The following is a 16,819-nucleotide window of genomic DNA, read 5'->3' on the forward strand; positions in this document are numbered from 1 at the left end:
ATCTGTAGCCTCTATTAAATTAGAAAATTCTTGTTCACATTGAAAATAAAATGCGTACTATGAATCATTTTTTTGTTGCTTCTTTTGCTACACTGGCCTCATATTTTCATCCCGGGCCAAATTTCTTCATTCCTAAACGTACATTTCAAGATATATCACAAACACGATGGAAAATGATTCTGATACCCCCGATTTGTCTCTGGATTCAATTAAACATTGGTCTGTAAAGTCGTAATAAAAGATTACTTGGTAAAAAGAGGTCTTAGAGTCGGTGGTAACAAGGAGGACCTGGTAGCACGTGTTTTTGTGGTCCACGAGCTCGGCCTCCCTGTTGTACCAGATTCCAATGAAAAACTTTGCCTGGCTCGGAAAGAGTACTTCGAGCTACTGACATTGGACAATGGCACGAAGCTTCCAGATCCACTCTCAGTCCGAACTGGTTGGATTGGGGAGGCGGATGGCCTTAAGAAGTGGCCTCCTATATTTTATCATGACATTTGTGTTTTTCTGATGTTGGATCAACCGGGGAATCGTGATCTAAGTCACAGAATTTTGAATGATTATAAAGAGGGCAAAGCCTACCGCTATTATCATCCACTTGCCTCGACTCGTGTTGACTTCGGGTTGTAGATGGAGTAACTACGGATGAATCATTGCGCTCATTCTTGCCGCTGCCCAAATTCAGAGTTGGTTTTGGATTTCCGTCAGTGGGAGCACCATCCACGAAATGCAAGGAACAAATGTGTGATCTCACGTTAGGGGACCAACCCGGTTTACCATTCACAGTTCGCACGATGTCGATCCACTCCGCCCTTGCTTTGGCATATTCTTCTCGCGGAAACTTGATGAATTGAAATGGAAACCCACAGTCACACTCCGGTCTCCCAAATGTCACCCCATGCTTCGAACAAGGACGACGGCGCAGTAATTGGATTACCGTGAAGGTACTGGAACAGCCATCTATGACGCACTTCGGTGTCCCAGGCATGGCAGTGTCTCTCAACCCACAACCTGCATAGAAACAAGCACAAATATTGAGGGGCTTGTATAAGACTACACAACAGGCAACATATTTCCACAAGAAAATTATCCAGGAAAACTAAAAATAGTTCAGAGCAGCTTTGGGTGGTGGGGACTGACTGTTCTAGTACTTTCGTAGGGGGGGGGGGGGGGGCGTATTGAACACTTGAGAACAGTAAAAAAGAGAGTTTATTAGTGGCTGAACTTTAGTTCTTGGGGGGGGGGGGTCAGCAGGCCACGCTGAAGGCAACACCAAAACCTAAGGAAGCATGTGCACATTATTTTCCAAATTTCAGGACCCCCTCTCCCCCCCCATATGGTTTATGCAAAACATAATGAAGTATTTGTATAAATCATAGGGGGGGGGAGGAGAGAGGGGTCCTGAAATTTGGAAAATAATGTGCACATGCTTCCTTAGGTTCTGTTGCAGTATAGCTTTTGAAGCCGATATAGTGACTCAAAATTTTCAAAGGGGGAGTAAGAAATGATTGTTATTTCAAGGGCATGCCGTTATAAAATATGTAGGGCCGTACAGCCGGGCCCTCCCCTGCAGGGCTAACCATGTGGAAGTCACCGAACCATGGGAGTGTATACACATAATACAGCATAAAAAATGTTACCTAGATACATTCAGCCCCGGGATTCAGCCAAGTAATGAAGATGACACACTGAGTAAAGAAGAAAACGAGGTCAACTTACGGTAATCAATTCAAACCTCAGGGAACTCGAATGATTAAACTTGCTTGAAATCGAAAATTTGGACAACACACGTGTACTACAGCGCAAACGGCAGCATTCTGACATATAGAAACATGTGGTCTGATTCTATTTTTACTTGTCACTAAGTGATCACGCGTCCAACCTCGTATGCAGGGTAATGTGGCTTTCTCATTGGTCGAACGTTAATTTTGTTCACAGCCTTTTATAAGGCAGTTGAGCGCAACGCAGTATTTCTCTGAAGGAGAAAAGCTTGATGGGTTATATCCGGTACGCGCGAGACTACCGCAAAGACTTATTGGTAGCAGGTCCAGGACAGATTGCTGCGAAAATTTATAAATAGCTTGGAAAACACCATGTTGACGTCTTCACGGAATTACCATATCTCCCGCCTTTTCAGTTGCAATATTCTTCAAAGTCCGAAAGTTGTGCTACTCTATACCGAGCATTATTTGCGCATTTTACTGGAAAATGCTTGGAATAAAATAAATAAAAAATAAATTTTAAATTATAAATTTTCGCGGCAATCTGTCCTGTACGGCAGCAGATTAGTGCCATAAAAAATAAAAAATATTATCTCGTTATTACGAGATCTTTTCTCGTTATTACGCGATCTTTTCTCGTTATTACGCGATCTTTTCTCGTTATTACGCGATCTTTTCTCGTTATTACGAGATGTTATCTCGTTATTACGAGATCTTTTCTCGTTATTACGCGATGTTATCTCGTTATTACGCGATCTTTTCTCGTTATTACGCGATCTTTTCTCGTTATTACGAGATGTTATCTCGTTATTACGCGATCTTTTCTCGTTATTACGCGATCTTTTCTCGTTATTACGCAATCTTTTCTCGTTATTACGAGATGCGAAAGTGCACGCAACATCGAGGATTAAGGTCTCATTAGGGAGGGGTTTTTTTTATTCATGCGCGGCCAAGCCCTAACCGTAGTTCCTAAAATCATTGATTTCTCGGTCCTTACAGTATGTCAGCGTTGATTCAGCAGTTGTTTTGGCAAAGACATGTTTTTTTGGAGTTTCTGAAACCTAGAACGCTACTCAATAGGCGACTAACAAGAAACTATGCATTTATACTGTTGTTGCCGACGTATGTGTACACTGAACTTGGGATGTGCGTCGGCCCCGTGTTGAAATGCCGTCCAGTACCAGTTGGTGCGTTTTTCGCTGATTTGTGCAAAATTCAACATATCTCAAAAGTTCAATGGTTGACCCTCGATTTTTTTTTGATTTTTGTGTAGCGTAAGCAACTGTCTTTCATGGGAGAATGGTCTCTGTAAGAATTATTCAGGAAGAAATGTATAATATTTGGGGGTTTTCGTGATTGTCCGGCCCAATTGGCAATATTGCCATTTGGGATGGTGAACAGAGCTAGGAGCAAATGCGACACTTATGATTTATTTAAAGAAATAAAATGCCCGATTTAACATCCTGCAGAATCAGGGGAATCGGGCGTTTCCAGTGATATACTACACAAATGGGTTGTCCTCATGCATTCACTTTGGAAACGCATTTTAAAATAGATGTTACGTCCTGTTAATGGGGCACGTCATCATCGCGTACATTTGGGAAAAACTCCCTAACGAGACCTAAAGCTCAGGATCAAGCGCGGGAAAGGTCCGTACTTTATAGACCCATATACCATCATCGCGTAATAACGAGATAACATCTCGTAATAACGAGAAAAGATCGCGTAATAACGAGAAAAGATCGCGTAATAACGAGAAAAGATCTCGTAATAACGAGATAACATCGCGTAATAACGAGAAAAGATCTCGTAATAACGAGATAATATTTTATTTTTTATATTTTTTATGGCACTAATCTGCTGCCGTAGTCCTGGACCAGCTCCCCCGGTCTGTACATCTTGATTGTAGTATTTAGGCCTCATAAATTTGCAAAGCAACCCTTCTTCAAAGCAAACACCAAGATATTCTCAATATAGCAGCATATTTTAATGTTATTACAATAAACCGAGTCATTGAATATAGGTTCAAATTACTTACAAAAAAATTGCTTGAAGATAAGACACCTAAATTTGATGTTTGTTTTCGAAAAAATCCCAGAAATATGAGAAAGATTTTTGAGCAGCGTCATCTAGCGGGATGATGTGGAGACGAATTTAGTCTCTGTGATTGATAAAAGTAATTTCTACCAATCAAAAGCTCAAAATTAAATACTTTATTGATAATAATACTTTAGTAAATAATTATTAAATCGGAAATTATTATGTCTATATGAATTTTCATCAGATTAACTTTTTAATTGCCATAAATATTTGAAGACCTAACACGGAGCACGTGTTTTTTAAACATGGCTGGCAAAGCCGGAAAAGTTGCCCGATCTGCTCGTAAAAGTGTCTCAAAAGGCCAGAAAAAAAGATGGAAAAAAGGCCAGAGCAGCAGTAGTAATCCAGAGAACAAAACGCATCGCTCACTTGCAAAGAATAGGTTTTTCAATGTAGATTTAGGTAAATAAACTGATAAAGAGCCACCTGCCATTCCAAAATTATGAACTCTGATGCTAGGTCTCAAATTTGAGATTCAAATTCTAAATTACAAACCCAGAACAAACCTGCTTCACTTCAGATTTACCAGATGAAATGTATGACCAATACTTCCCGGTTCAGACATGTCAGAGTTCTTTGGCTGGCATGTTCTACTTCTAGTCTACGGTAGCTAGGCCCACTTGGAACTTGCTAACTCTGCATTTACTGAGTTTAGCCTTGCTAACGGCCCTGGCGCGGCCCTCCCCCCAGGCCCCACCGAAGGCGAACGCAACATACGTGAACATCTGTATTGCTGTATACCATTGTTTACCGGGTATTAATGGGCCGGTTATGGTATTTATATCGAATGTCTTCTTCCAGGGAAAGATAGTGACCTGACACAGGATGCGCTCGCTAAACATGACCAAGTCACCAGGGATGGAGATGAGGATGGTGATGCAGCCATGTCTGAGGGAGATGCTCAAAGTATCGGAGGGGGCACATTCAATACCTGGGCGACTAACTGGACCGATTGCACTAACGCCACATTTGGAAAAGTTCAAAGATACTGGGCTTCAAACTCTGCGTTGCACAAGGAGGTGAGACTAGAATTAAAAACTAATCTGTTACTGTTAGTTCTTTCAGGAATGACACAACTTCTCTGTTACTCCCAGTACCAGGTTGCATAAATTTGTAGTCGTCAGGCGTAAAATTGTAGTTGTCAGTTTCAAAGTAAAGACAAGCAACAACATGGGATTTCACCAGTTGTGTTATTCAAGTTATTCCAGTCACAACTTCCTATTTCAGATTCTAGCGGTGCTGGCTGCAGTGACAGAAGTCATCAAATCAAAGGGTGGGAAAGAAACGGAAACTGAATATTTTGGTGCTCTTGTAAGTGTGTGATGACCTAAGGATATTTTCCTGGCCGAAATCTACAAAAATTTCCTCTGAATTAAAAGCATAGGTGTTTATATGCAGAGACTTGGTTTGTCATACTGTCAAGTATTACCACTGTATAGACGCGCCTACCTTTTGGAGCAAAGATTGATTTAGTGACGTACTACCCTAGCAGGGTTTTCTCAAGGAAGGCTGGTATCCTTGATATTCAATACATTGTGCCAGTGTGCAACACAAGGTAGGGTGACCCTATAGAAACCCTTTATGAAATTTGAGAGCAAGGTAGGGTGGCTCATCTAAGGAAGGCTGGCTCATCCAAGATAGGGTGGGATGCCCTGACTAATTACCTTCTTGAAAACACTGCCCTAGGCTGACTGGAGGCAATTATGTAGCAAATAGGAAGGCAAATGCCAGCTTGGTTTCTGAGTACATGTAAAAACCTTCTACTCCTATCGCGTTGTTGAGAATAAAAGAACTACCCAAGCTAGTATCACTGTCAGCTCCCCTAAATGTTGGCAATGCAAGCCCTTAACTTAAAAAAGTTCTGCTATCATTATATTTTGCCCTTATTTTCGTACACCAGACTTCTAGTGCTCAAACTTTATGGTCTTATCCCATTGCCTTGGTCGTGTTAGTACTAATGCATGTGCGTATAAATCAATTTCATTCATGAATATTTACTACTATTTTCCAGTTGACTGCAGCAGAAACGATGGACTCTGAAGAATCACTGACTGCAGTTGTGTACCTGTTAAGTGTTGTGATCAAGAGAGTTCCTGTCTCCGTCTTGAAGAAAAAATTCTCGGATGTGGCCAAATATTTCATTAATTTATTGGGTGTCCATGAAGAAAGTGATTCGACGTCATTATTAAAATCTGTAAGTTTTTGTTCTGTATCATCAAGATATGCAGACATATGTACTTCCAGACCTTCTGTTGAAAAATACCTAGGTGCGCAAATATTTACTCGCCTAACTTTTATTTTCATAGCCTAGGCGCGTAATTCTTGAAAGTCGCTGTTTGCGACTTGTGCTCGGCGACCATGATTGATAATAATGAGAATCACGGATTCCCATGCTAGGAGCGATTCCATTGGTTGGCCTTCCGAGTGACCCCCGACATTGACCAATGGCGTGCACTGTTACAGTCTGTGATGTAGTTACAATAATATGCCTATCGGCGGTGCTGCAGTCGGGATATCCAGGTGCGCGAATTTTAAAACTTTTTGAAGAGCTAGGCGCGCAGTTCCATGCACGGCCAAAATGACAATTTGGCAGTGCAAAGGCGCGCAAGCGCAAATGCGCGCCTTTCAGCAGAAGGTCTGGCTGCTACCAGTACCAGTAAAGCCTTCTGATGCCTATAGTCTTTTTCAAAAGTAAATGTTACTGATGCCTATAGTCTTTTTCAAAAGTAAATGTTACTGTTCTTTTTGATGCTGTGCAAAAACTACTGGGCCAATTTTTTCAAAGCTCTTGTCATTCTTTTCAGTTGTTAAAGTGTGTTGCATCATTATTAAGAATACAAGAGCCAGCAATATGGAATGACTCTTCAACGCTGCATGTCTACAATGGACTACTCATGTTCACAGTACATCATAAGCCGAAAGTAAGTGATCCTCATTACAAAAACATTGTGAGATGTCGATTTTAACGACATTCTTTGATGACAGATGAAGTTTGAAAATGTGCCACTTCTTTAAATCCGTTGGAAGAGAGTAAAAATCCTCCATATGACTGTATTTTAAAACTCCATATGGCCACCTGAGCCCTGAAATCTACAGACCCATGTAGGCAGATGTTTTACATGTTATTTACTAAAATACAAGAGAAAAAGGTCATAACACAGCTCTCTATTGGTGAGAAGAAGATACTCACTTTAAATATTTCTGCTTTGGTTTCAGGTGCGCAAGGCTGCCCAGATGGCAGTGTGCGTCATACTGAAGGGAAGTACATTCATGACTGAGGGTGATCCACCGGCCCATCACCCTGCCGCCCCGTCAACGGCCAAGTTTTGCATACAGCAGATAGAAGAACATGGAGGTAACTAATCTTCCTCCATTTGGTCTTCATGCTTAGCATGGTGCTGAGGAGGCCCAGTGACTCTGTCTTTTTTGTTGATTAAGGTCAGTCAGTCTTGAATTTGATGAAATTCTCAAATTTGCTAGATGAAATGTCTCACTTATTACCAATCATATGGGTTCCATTGAAAATGAAGTGCTTTTGTAGTTCGCACACAGGGTCTTCTTTCTTCTTCAGTGTTCAGTCTGTACTTGGAGGTGTTATTCTCAAGGGGAAATTCCTCCTCCATAGCAGGATGAACATTTACTTGCCACTACAGTTTGACATCACTTGGGTTTATTGGCCTTGCGACTCCGTCTTTGGCCAGCAGTTGGGGTCCATGCAAGCTACTCCTATTTCTCACTTGGTGGGGTCTTTTGGTAGCTTTGGTATAGAAACCAGATACGAAGAACCTCGGTTTTGCATCTCATTTGAGGGACTGTGAAGAGCCTGAGATTCTAGTTCCTTGAAAGCCACACCGGTTATTCCAGAAATGCAATCATGGGTCTCCTCGGGATCGAATGCGACCCGTATTGTGTGATACCCGAAGTATTTACCACGTGGCTATGAGACTCCTCACATGATAAGGTAACATCTGATCCCAGTGAGCAAGTGAATAGCTACCGTCCAGTAGGGGAGTAACCCGTACCAGTAGTACTACATGTAATACAATGCACTACTCACACTACTAGGACACCCCTGTCTGGCAAATGGTTTTGCCCGTTTGGTGTTATGCCTTCAATTGATACTGGAAAAATCTTGTTTAGCTTTTTCTTCGAACTGATTCATTATATTGTTCTGTGCATTTCAGCTGGAAAGGATGCAACCACTACGTTGCATGTGCTGAGTTTTTTGAAGGAGATCCTTGGCTGTTTCCCACAGAACAGCCTTAAGTCGGCTTGTGAAACTATCCTTCGACTCATGACACTCAGTAATGTTGTAAGTACAGTGGCACCTCCCTTAGCGGACACCGCTCTTTTAAGGAAAACCTCTCTATTAAGGACACTAGTTAGTCTCCGCCATCGGCTGAGACTTTTGTACTAGGGTATTATTCTCCTCAATAAATTATTCCAGCAAACTCTCGTCCCCAGGTGAAAGCTTCATATGTACATGAACACGGCAATTCATTGCAAAACATCGATAAAACGAGGGTGTCCATGAACTAAGAAGTCAATCTGGGTTACAGCCGCGAAAGTGCTATGGGCATGCATAGCGCAATACATGTAAATTTTTAACCAATAAACCTCGCCATCCCGGCACACCGCGTTATGTGTATTACATATTGGCTGCACATATGGAGGAACGTAATGGATAGTCTACACCCAAGGAGGATACCGCGGTGACGTCACGGCTTTTCCAAGATGGCGCTGCATATTGTAAACAAACTCGGTCCACGGCCAAGGGAAAATTAAGTCATCAAAAAAGTTAAATTTTTCGCATCAAATCAGAGTTATTAGTACTTTTCTGCTATGAAATAAGTCTTCAGACAATAAGCTATCATTTGAATAATGAAAAGTGCTGTTTTGATGGGGAAAAATAGGTTTTTTTAACCAAATAGCCGGGCACCGATCTTTCAAAATTAGCGATGGTTTCAAAACAGTCTCCCAGATATGGGCAATCTCTTCACTATCATAATGGGATTTGGAGGCATGTTTACAGATTTTACAAGTTCGAGACCTGTAGGACCTAAAACTCGCATAGATCCCCCATAGATCCCCTCTATTTGTCGAGTTAGCGCCCCTGTAAGATCATGCATTTTCGGACACTAGAACGAAATCTTCCTGCGGATATCGCGGTTTCGGTGATGATTTAAGGAGAAATTGACTGTTCTTAGAGTTGTATGGGACAGAAATGAGTTCATACTTCATGAATACATGAATATATTATGATATGGGCGGGCTTCTAAGTCAAAACAATAACAAACTCAACTGCATCTCTACTGTATATTGGGTAGTGCATTGCCTAGTGTATTTCGTAGTGTATTTTAGCGGAGACATTATTTCCGCACTTTGGCCACGCCAAACGTCTTTTTTATTCGTGGAAGTTAATCTGCTCTGTAAATTTTATTTTACACAGGAAGAATCCATACTAGGTATTGCAATATTTCATGTCTATTGGTGTTTTTGTGTACAGGAGCGCACCAGACAGTGAGACGTGGAGATGTGTTCAGTGCTGGTGCTGTCAGTAGACTGAATCTGATTGGCCATAGCGATCACTAATATGGGTCGGGATCACGTGATGTGACGTCACCGCGGTATCCTCCTTGGTCTACACCATCGAAGCATTTTTCTATAATACCTAATATATTATTTGGAGTTTATGGGCTATGAAATAAGAAAAAACGGCAGTGAATTAAAGCAGCTGAGTTTCAAGTGTGTTCTTCCCTTCTGGACACTTTATGTTGCCTTGATCAGTCGTATTTCGCACATAAACCATCGCTCCGCTGAAGTGAAAGTGCGATGTTTTTGTTTTGTTTTTGTCAACATGCATGGCTGTGTGCATATGAGGCGGAGACTCCAGAGTCTGCTAAGACTCAACTGACAATTCTAGTTTAGATCCTAAATTGGTTGTTTCTATTCAATTTGACCTCTAATCAGGACACCTCTCTATTAAGGACAGCACTTGTCAGCCCCAAGGGTGTCCTTAATAGAGAGGTTCCACCTCCAGGTTTATTTAGTCAAGACTACAAAAAGGGGAAACATTCCTAGTTGACATGATAACATACATGTAGTTAATTGACATGTAGTGATTAACATTACAATAACACATTTTGCTTCAGAAGACATGGAATTTGTAATCACCTGGGAATTATGTAGAGCAGATTTGAAAGTCGCATCAAAAACAAATATGAAAGAAAAACTTACTTTGAAGAATAACATAGCTTGTCAATTGCTTATCAAAGATTTGGTAATGGAGTGTTATTGCTGTTGAGGTGTCATGATTACTTCAGTTTGACCAACACTTATGTTTCAGATGATAACATCATTGTGCATGCAAGCCCTTCACGGTATGTTCGTGACAAGTCCTAAATCGACCACCATGCCCTCGGAGCTGAATGCACAGATAATCACAGCCCTGTACGATTTCCAGCCGGGCGACAGTGACAGTCAGCTAATGGCTGCTTGGTTGGCGGTCATGGAGAAAGCCCACATCAACTTGGCAAGGTCAGTATTCTGTTCCAAGTTTTGAGTTGAATGTTAAACCCTTTGAAGACTGAAGGTTACAAAACGATACCTCGCTCGTGGCATGAACGATTTTGGACGTGGAGGGAAATCTTTTTTGAATCACCACACTGTATTCACTTGGAAATTAAAGTCTTGTTGGAATTATTTTTTAAGCGTACTTCATTGCATATTAATCGTGACTTGCCTTTTGTTATAATAATCCAGATTGAACGTGCGACTGTGCATCAGCCATCTGCCACGCCTCTTCACAACCTGCGTGAAGTGCTTCCAGGCGGAGAAACAAGAAGTCCATGTCACAGCCGCGTCGACTCTGAAATCAGTCCTACAGCATTGTATCGCACCAAATTTAGACGTCGTGCAGACTCTATTGGACTCTACTCCCGAGGGAACCAAGAGCCCTATTCATAAGATGTTCGCGTCGTTGGAGGGTGGCTTGAGCTATCAGTACCACGCATCTTGGGGGCACATCATACAGATGCTGGCGGTGTTCTTCTCAGTGTTGGGGAAGAATTGTCACAAGATGACGTTTAAAGTAAGTTCATGAAGGTTGATGTGTGGATGTGTGTTATATAACAAGTTCAAACCTAGAGTGGGTTGGAGCACCAGGGGTTACAGCTATGTTATATAACGAGTTCAAATCTAGAATGGGCTGGAGCACCAGGGGTTACAGCTGTGTTATATAGCAAGTTCAAATCTAGAGTGGGCTGGAGCACCAGGGGTTACAGCTGTGTTATATAACAAGTTCAAATCTAGAGTGGGCTGGAACACCAGGGGTTACAGCTGTGTTATATAACGAGTTCAAATCTAGAGTGAGCTGGAGCACCAGGGGTTACAGCTGTGTTATATAGCGAGTTCAAATCTAGAGTGGGCTGGAGCACCAGGGTTACAGCTGTGTTATATAACAAGTTCAAATCTAGAGTGGGCTGGAGCACCAGGGGTTGCAGCTGTGTTATATAACGAGTTCAAATCTAGAATGGGCTGGAGCACCAGGGGTTACAGCTGTGTTATATAGCGAGTTCAAATCTAGAGTGGGCTGGAGCACCAGGGGTTACAGCTGTGTTATATAACAAGTTCAAATCTAGAGTGGGCTGGAGCACCAAGAGTTACAGCTGTGTTATATAGCGAGTTCAGATCTAGAGTGGGCTGGAGCACCAGGGGTTACAGCTGTGTTATATAACGAGTTCAAATCTAGAGTGGGCTGGAGCACCAGGAGTTACAGCTGTGTTATATAATGAGTTCAAAACTAGAGTAGGCTGGAGCACAATGAGTTACAGTTGTGTTATATAAGGAGTTCAAAACTAGAGTGGTTTGGAGCACCAGGAGTTACAACTAAGGGGTACTTGTAATAATTGTGTAGTTCCTATTTAGAGTCCAATACAGATGATGCATCTTAATGTGAAAAAAAAAAGTTCTGCAGAATACATGTTGTAACTTGTACATGCACCTCTTTTAAACTACCTTTTGTACACTAGTTAGCCCTGACAACCTTTCTCATGAAACTCTCGTCTCTTGTAATTTTTTTCAGTGCCTGAAGTCTTTGTGTGATCTGAGGGACAGTCATCGGTTTGCCTACAAACCAGAGGTGGACCGAGCAATAGGCATGGCAGTCACTAAGATGGGACCAAAAGCCATACTTTCTGCTGTTCCGTTACAAATCACTGGAGATGAGTAAGTCAGGATTGTGAGCTTCTTCTTCTTCACTGCTCAAGGTGGAGAGTGTGTGTCGTTGTGGTTTCTGTGTTGTGGAAATTATGGCCAAATGAATGTGACTTGGCTTCATTACTTGAGAGAAAATTTTTTTTTCTAGAATTGGTCATATTCTTCATGCACGGTTGTTCTGTTGCAGGAGTGCATGTCACTGTGGTTGCTATGTCGGGCCAATGATGATACTTTGATTTTGACGATGGCAGGGATCTTCATCTGAATATTCTGCTTAATTGCATTTATTTCTTCTTGAATATTGGTACTTGCTTCGATATGAATATTCCTTTCACATACCCAGTTGCTCTTTCCTTCTTTCCTTTTGTTGCTGCTCATCATTTTGAAACGTTGCTGTCATTTCACATTGGAAATAGCACTTGAAATTATGAGCAATGGTAGACCTCATACTGGGTAGGGCTTTGCCTGTAGTGCAACTGTTAACCTGTCTTCATTTTTTCCAGAATGGAAAATTTCGAGTTCCCAAGGGGTTGGCTGCTGCCGGTCTTGCGTGACAACATCAAGGAGACAGAGCTCGCGTTCTTCACATCGTATTTCTTGCCATTGTCTGCGAAACTCCGGACGCGATCTGCGGCATTACGGAGCGAGGGTCAAATAATGAAAGCCAAGTTATACGAGACACTACAGAACCAGATCTGGGCTTTGCTGAGTGGATTTTGTAACAGACCTACAGATCTTGCCAAGGTGTGTGGTTTTAGAGACTTATAAAGAGTGTGCCAACACACATGTTGCAGTGGTTTGGCTGTTTGTTAACCCTGTGGCAGCCATTTTGCGGCCGGCGCCATCTTGGCTGAGAGTGGTGAATTATTATTTTAGCTGGGCATGACGCGCTATGTATGTTGTCCGCACATCGCGGGGCCATGTACAGCACGTCACCTGCAATGAAAGGGTTAAAAGCTACAAAGAAGTTAGCTGCTGGAACCTTCTTTGAATTGTAGCAGCTGTAGAACTCCGGCTGGTGGAACCAGGCTAACACCCCTTCCATACAACACGTGTTCTCACAAGGAACTATTGTCTTGGGGTGGGGTAAATATATTATTTGAGTTTTGGGAGGGACTTGACATGTCCACTTAGCCATAGGAAAATGGCAACTAAAAAGAATTTCATTTTGAACAGAAATGTGTATTTACATGTGTAATCATTTGACCGCCTGATGAGGACCGATATAGGTCGAAATCGATTGTAATGATCTATGGTGTAAAAATGTAAATACACATTACTGTTCAAAATGAAATTCTTTTTAAGTGCCGTTTTCCTATGGCTAAATATATTATTGTGGCATCGTCTTGTAGTTTCATTGATATCATATTGATACCTTTCCTAATTTCTATGGTAAAGTTTTTTGTTGTTGTTTTTTCAGTCCTTCCCGACCTTGGCCAAAGTCTTGGGATCTGCCCTCACCGAGCGACCCGAGCTGCGCATGGAGGTCATGAGTGCATTACGAAAATTAATCCTCCATAACTTAGAAAATGAAGAAAACAAAAAGGAATTGGCTAGATTTGCCAAGAACTATTTACCAATTCTGTTCAATTTGTATACAACTGAATCTACTGAGAATACGCACGATCCGGCCCGACCTGCTGCTTTAGAAACTATCAAAATATACCTCCAGATTGCAGATAAAGAGGTATGTTTGTAAATTCCTTCTTGAAGTAAGATACGAATACAATGAAAACATCTTAGCAACTCAGAATCCTCCCAGAATCCTTTGTTGACAGATTTTCGAGGGTTTTCCACCCTCAATTCCGACTAGCCACAAAGGATTCCAGTCTAGTGTCTATTTCTGGTGAGTTCCGGCATATGAATTTTTAACGCAATGATGTTAGAAATTGATTTGTTATTGATGACATTTGCATCATGCAAAAAGGTGCTCTTAGTACAACTTCTTACAAGCCTTGAAATAGGGTGCCAGTCAAGTACATTGTCAGGCACCAAATTGTGATTTTAGAGGTTTTGACAGGTACACATGAGTTGCTATCTAACTCTTTTACCCTGTACAAACTGCCAGTTTTTACAACAATAATCCATTACATGTCGGACAGCAAATTCCTGTGTGACAGGCACAAAATCATCTCTTGTCTGACACTTTGTCGGGTACACTAATTCCTGGTTTTTGCATGTTCTTAACCATTTGCCTACGTAATGCGTACCCTGTACGCAGTAATTTGCTATCCAAGGACCCTTCACGTGTATCGGAGACGCCTTAAAAAAATTGCGTTTTAAGTGAATGCTTAGTACCGGCATCTGCTAACAACTTTCGTAACTACTCTAATGATTCGTGCTGCCAGTACAAACATTCGGCAGCCATTAGAACTACAGAATGGCGAGTTCTCACGGCGTTTCTCACAGCTAAATACAATTATGGGAAAAAGTGCTCTCGTGTCCCTGGTGGGTAGTGGCTCAGGAGACAAAGGGTTAATACCGCTTCTATAGCTCTTGTGCTGTATCTCTGTGCCATTGACATCCGTGCTGCACATGTCGTCCCTCTCCAAGCAAAAGTGCCCAGGAAATTTGGATTGCTGTTCAGAGAATGACAAACGTGTAATATAAAAACTATTTACTTTCAGTTAACCAATTCATTATTTGACAAGTGTTACGGCCGATTATTGGACAAGGACTCTACAGCCTTACGGCGTCATAACCTTCTTGATCTGATAAATGCCTTCATACCGTACATAGACAAAGCAAGGTTGAAGAAGTTGAGTGAATTAGTCGTGCCAAGATTAAATGTAAGTAAAAAGAATTCCCGGTAATCTATTACCGTGGGAATGTCTATATTGCTCCGAATGAACTGTCTTTAAAAATGATAAGTGGAAACGGTCTTATGTTCAAGACTACAGAAAGATACATGTATGTACAGGCAAGATTTCCACATTTATCTTGCCTTATCTTGTCAAAGAAATATGTGACCTGCCATTGAGAAACGTCGGTAGGGACCAGATTTTCAGTTTGGAGTAAGTGGTGCCAATGTTAAGCTGTGAATGGGTAGTTTCCATAGATCCTTCCCACCATGATCGTCTCTTGCACGGAGATGCTCTGTAGCTCACTGCACTGGGTGGAAGCATTGTTGAATCTTCCACCCAGCGGACGGCACACGAGTTGCAGAAGTTCAAGAGCCTGTTGGTTTCCTGATTATGGAGGTTGCCGCTTCGTAGAGTTTCGCAGTGTAATCTAGCCTGTGTATGTAGGCTCTGAAGCACCTCGCTGATTCAGAAGTCGCATCCATCCTGACATCATGAAAGCTTGAATGCTGTGGCTTGTGAACAGGATATTCATATCGTCATGACTCAAAAGTCACTTTGTCAACTTGAGGTCCTTTTGACATCATTGAAAGCTTGAACTTTGTGACTTGTGAACAGGATATTCATATCGTCATGACTCAAAAGTCACTTTATCAGCTTGAGGTCCTTTTGACATCATTGAAAGCTTGAACGTTGTGACTTGTGAACAGGATATTCATATCGTCATGACTCAAAAGGCGCTTTATCAACTTGAGGTCCTTTTGACATCATTGAAAGCTTGAACGTTGTGACTTGTGAACATGATATTCATATCATCATGACTCAAAAGTCGCTTTGTCAACTTGAGGTCCTCATTGAAAGCTTGAACGTTTTGACTTGTGAACAGGATATTCATATCGTCATGACTCAAAAGTCGCTTTATCAGCTTGAGGTCCTTTTGACATCATTGAAAGCTTGAACGTTGTGACTTGTGAACAGGATATTCATATCGTCATGACTCAAAAGTCACTTTATCAGCTTGAGGTCCTTTTGACATCATTGAAAGCTTGAACGTTGTGACTTGTGAACAGGATATTCATATCGTCATGACTCAAAAGTCACTTTATCAGCTTGAGGTCCTTTTGACATCATTGAAAGCTTGAACGTTGTGACTTGTGAACAGGATATTTATATCGTCAGGAGTCAAAAGTCGCTTTATCAACTTGAAGTCCTTTTGACATCATTGAAAGCTTAAGGATATCATATCGTCAGGACTCAAAAGTCACTTTATCGACTTGAAGTCCTTTTGACATCATTGAAAGCTTGAACATTGTTGTTACTTGTGAACAGGATATTCATATCATCATGACTCAAAAGTCGCTTTGTCAACTTGAGGTCCTTTTGAGTAAACAGTCTTTTTCAGCTGTAGTAACTGTAATGGTTTTTGCATTGAAAAGTTATCTTTTTAGATGATTTATTATGAGATCCTTGCGGTCTGCATTGCAAGGGTTTGGTACCAAGATCAGACGTACCATCTGCTACGCCTTGTTAAAGTTTCATGTATAAATTTTTTTTTCTTGAATGGGCTAAATTGTATAGCGACTTTTGCATCTAAACTCTTCATGTGATGTGCTACCTTTCCAGGATAAAGACCGTACCACACAAAAGAAATCCTACAGAGCCCTGGAAGAGATCTGCAGTTCAAAGTCGGAAAACTGTCGGAATTATGTTGCCACACATCTGAGTGAATTGCAGTCTGTGTTGATAAATTCTTTGTCCAGTTCTAGTCCTTCTTCAAAAGCAGTGAGTATCGGTGATGGGTTAATGTTGACTTTGATGTTAAATTTTAGGAGGATTGTGTACTTTGCCCAGCTTCTATAGAGAATGGCATTTTGAAATAGAAGTCAATGAAACTCGAGCATTTTTCGGTGCCACAGGATAAATTAATCCCCTGTTTTTAAACTGCAACTGTAATAACTTAGTACCGTATTTATGCGTATT

General features: G+C 41.4%; 2 protein-coding genes across 4 annotated transcripts in view; one reads left to right on the plus strand and one right to left on the minus strand.

Annotated features, from left to right (window-relative positions):
• Positions 1 to 3,843, minus strand: part of LOC135489656 (xaa-Pro aminopeptidase 1-like) — a 32,830-nt gene extending 28,987 nt beyond the window's left edge. The window contains exons 1-2 of one of the 2 annotated variants that reach the window (XM_064775103.1): positions 3,760 to 3,843; positions 583 to 1,011 (exon numbers count right to left, since the gene is read on the minus strand). In XM_064775103.1, coding sequence (XP_064631173.1) covers positions 583 to 988 — 406 coding nt within the window. In that variant the 5' untranslated portion in view covers positions 989 to 1,011; positions 3,760 to 3,843. The remainder of the gene's footprint in view (positions 1 to 582; positions 1,012 to 3,759) is intronic. The other variant, XM_064775104.1, reaches the window with a different exon arrangement.
• Positions 3,844 to 4,096: 253 nt separating this feature from the next.
• Positions 4,097 to 16,819, plus strand: part of LOC135489655 (RRP12-like protein) — a 37,296-nt gene continuing 24,573 nt past the window's right edge. The window contains exons 1-14 of one of the 2 annotated variants that reach the window (XM_064775101.1): positions 4,097 to 4,223; positions 4,623 to 4,840; positions 5,049 to 5,132; positions 5,833 to 6,015; positions 6,626 to 6,742; positions 7,038 to 7,176; positions 8,006 to 8,133; positions 10,168 to 10,358; positions 10,584 to 10,911; positions 11,905 to 12,047; positions 12,542 to 12,782; positions 13,459 to 13,725; positions 14,666 to 14,827; positions 16,463 to 16,621. In XM_064775101.1, coding sequence (XP_064631171.1) covers positions 4,706 to 4,840; positions 5,049 to 5,132; positions 5,833 to 6,015; positions 6,626 to 6,742; positions 7,038 to 7,176; positions 8,006 to 8,133; positions 10,168 to 10,358; positions 10,584 to 10,911; positions 11,905 to 12,047; positions 12,542 to 12,782; positions 13,459 to 13,725; positions 14,666 to 14,827; positions 16,463 to 16,621 — 2,277 coding nt within the window. In that variant the 5' untranslated portion in view covers positions 4,097 to 4,223; positions 4,623 to 4,705. Of the gene's footprint in view, positions 4,224 to 4,622; positions 4,841 to 5,048; positions 5,133 to 5,832; positions 6,016 to 6,255; positions 6,342 to 6,625; positions 6,743 to 7,037; positions 7,177 to 8,005; positions 8,134 to 10,167; positions 10,359 to 10,583; positions 10,912 to 11,904; positions 12,048 to 12,541; positions 12,783 to 13,458; positions 13,726 to 14,665; positions 14,828 to 16,462; positions 16,622 to 16,819 lie in introns of those variants that run through there. The other variant, XM_064775102.1, reaches the window with a different exon arrangement.

The sequence above is a fragment of the Lineus longissimus genome, chromosome 6, assembly GCF_910592395.1.
Source record: "Lineus longissimus chromosome 6, tnLinLong1.2, whole genome shotgun sequence".
NCBI classification, from domain to species: Eukaryota; Metazoa; Nemertea; class Pilidiophora; order Heteronemertea; family Lineidae; genus Lineus; species Lineus longissimus.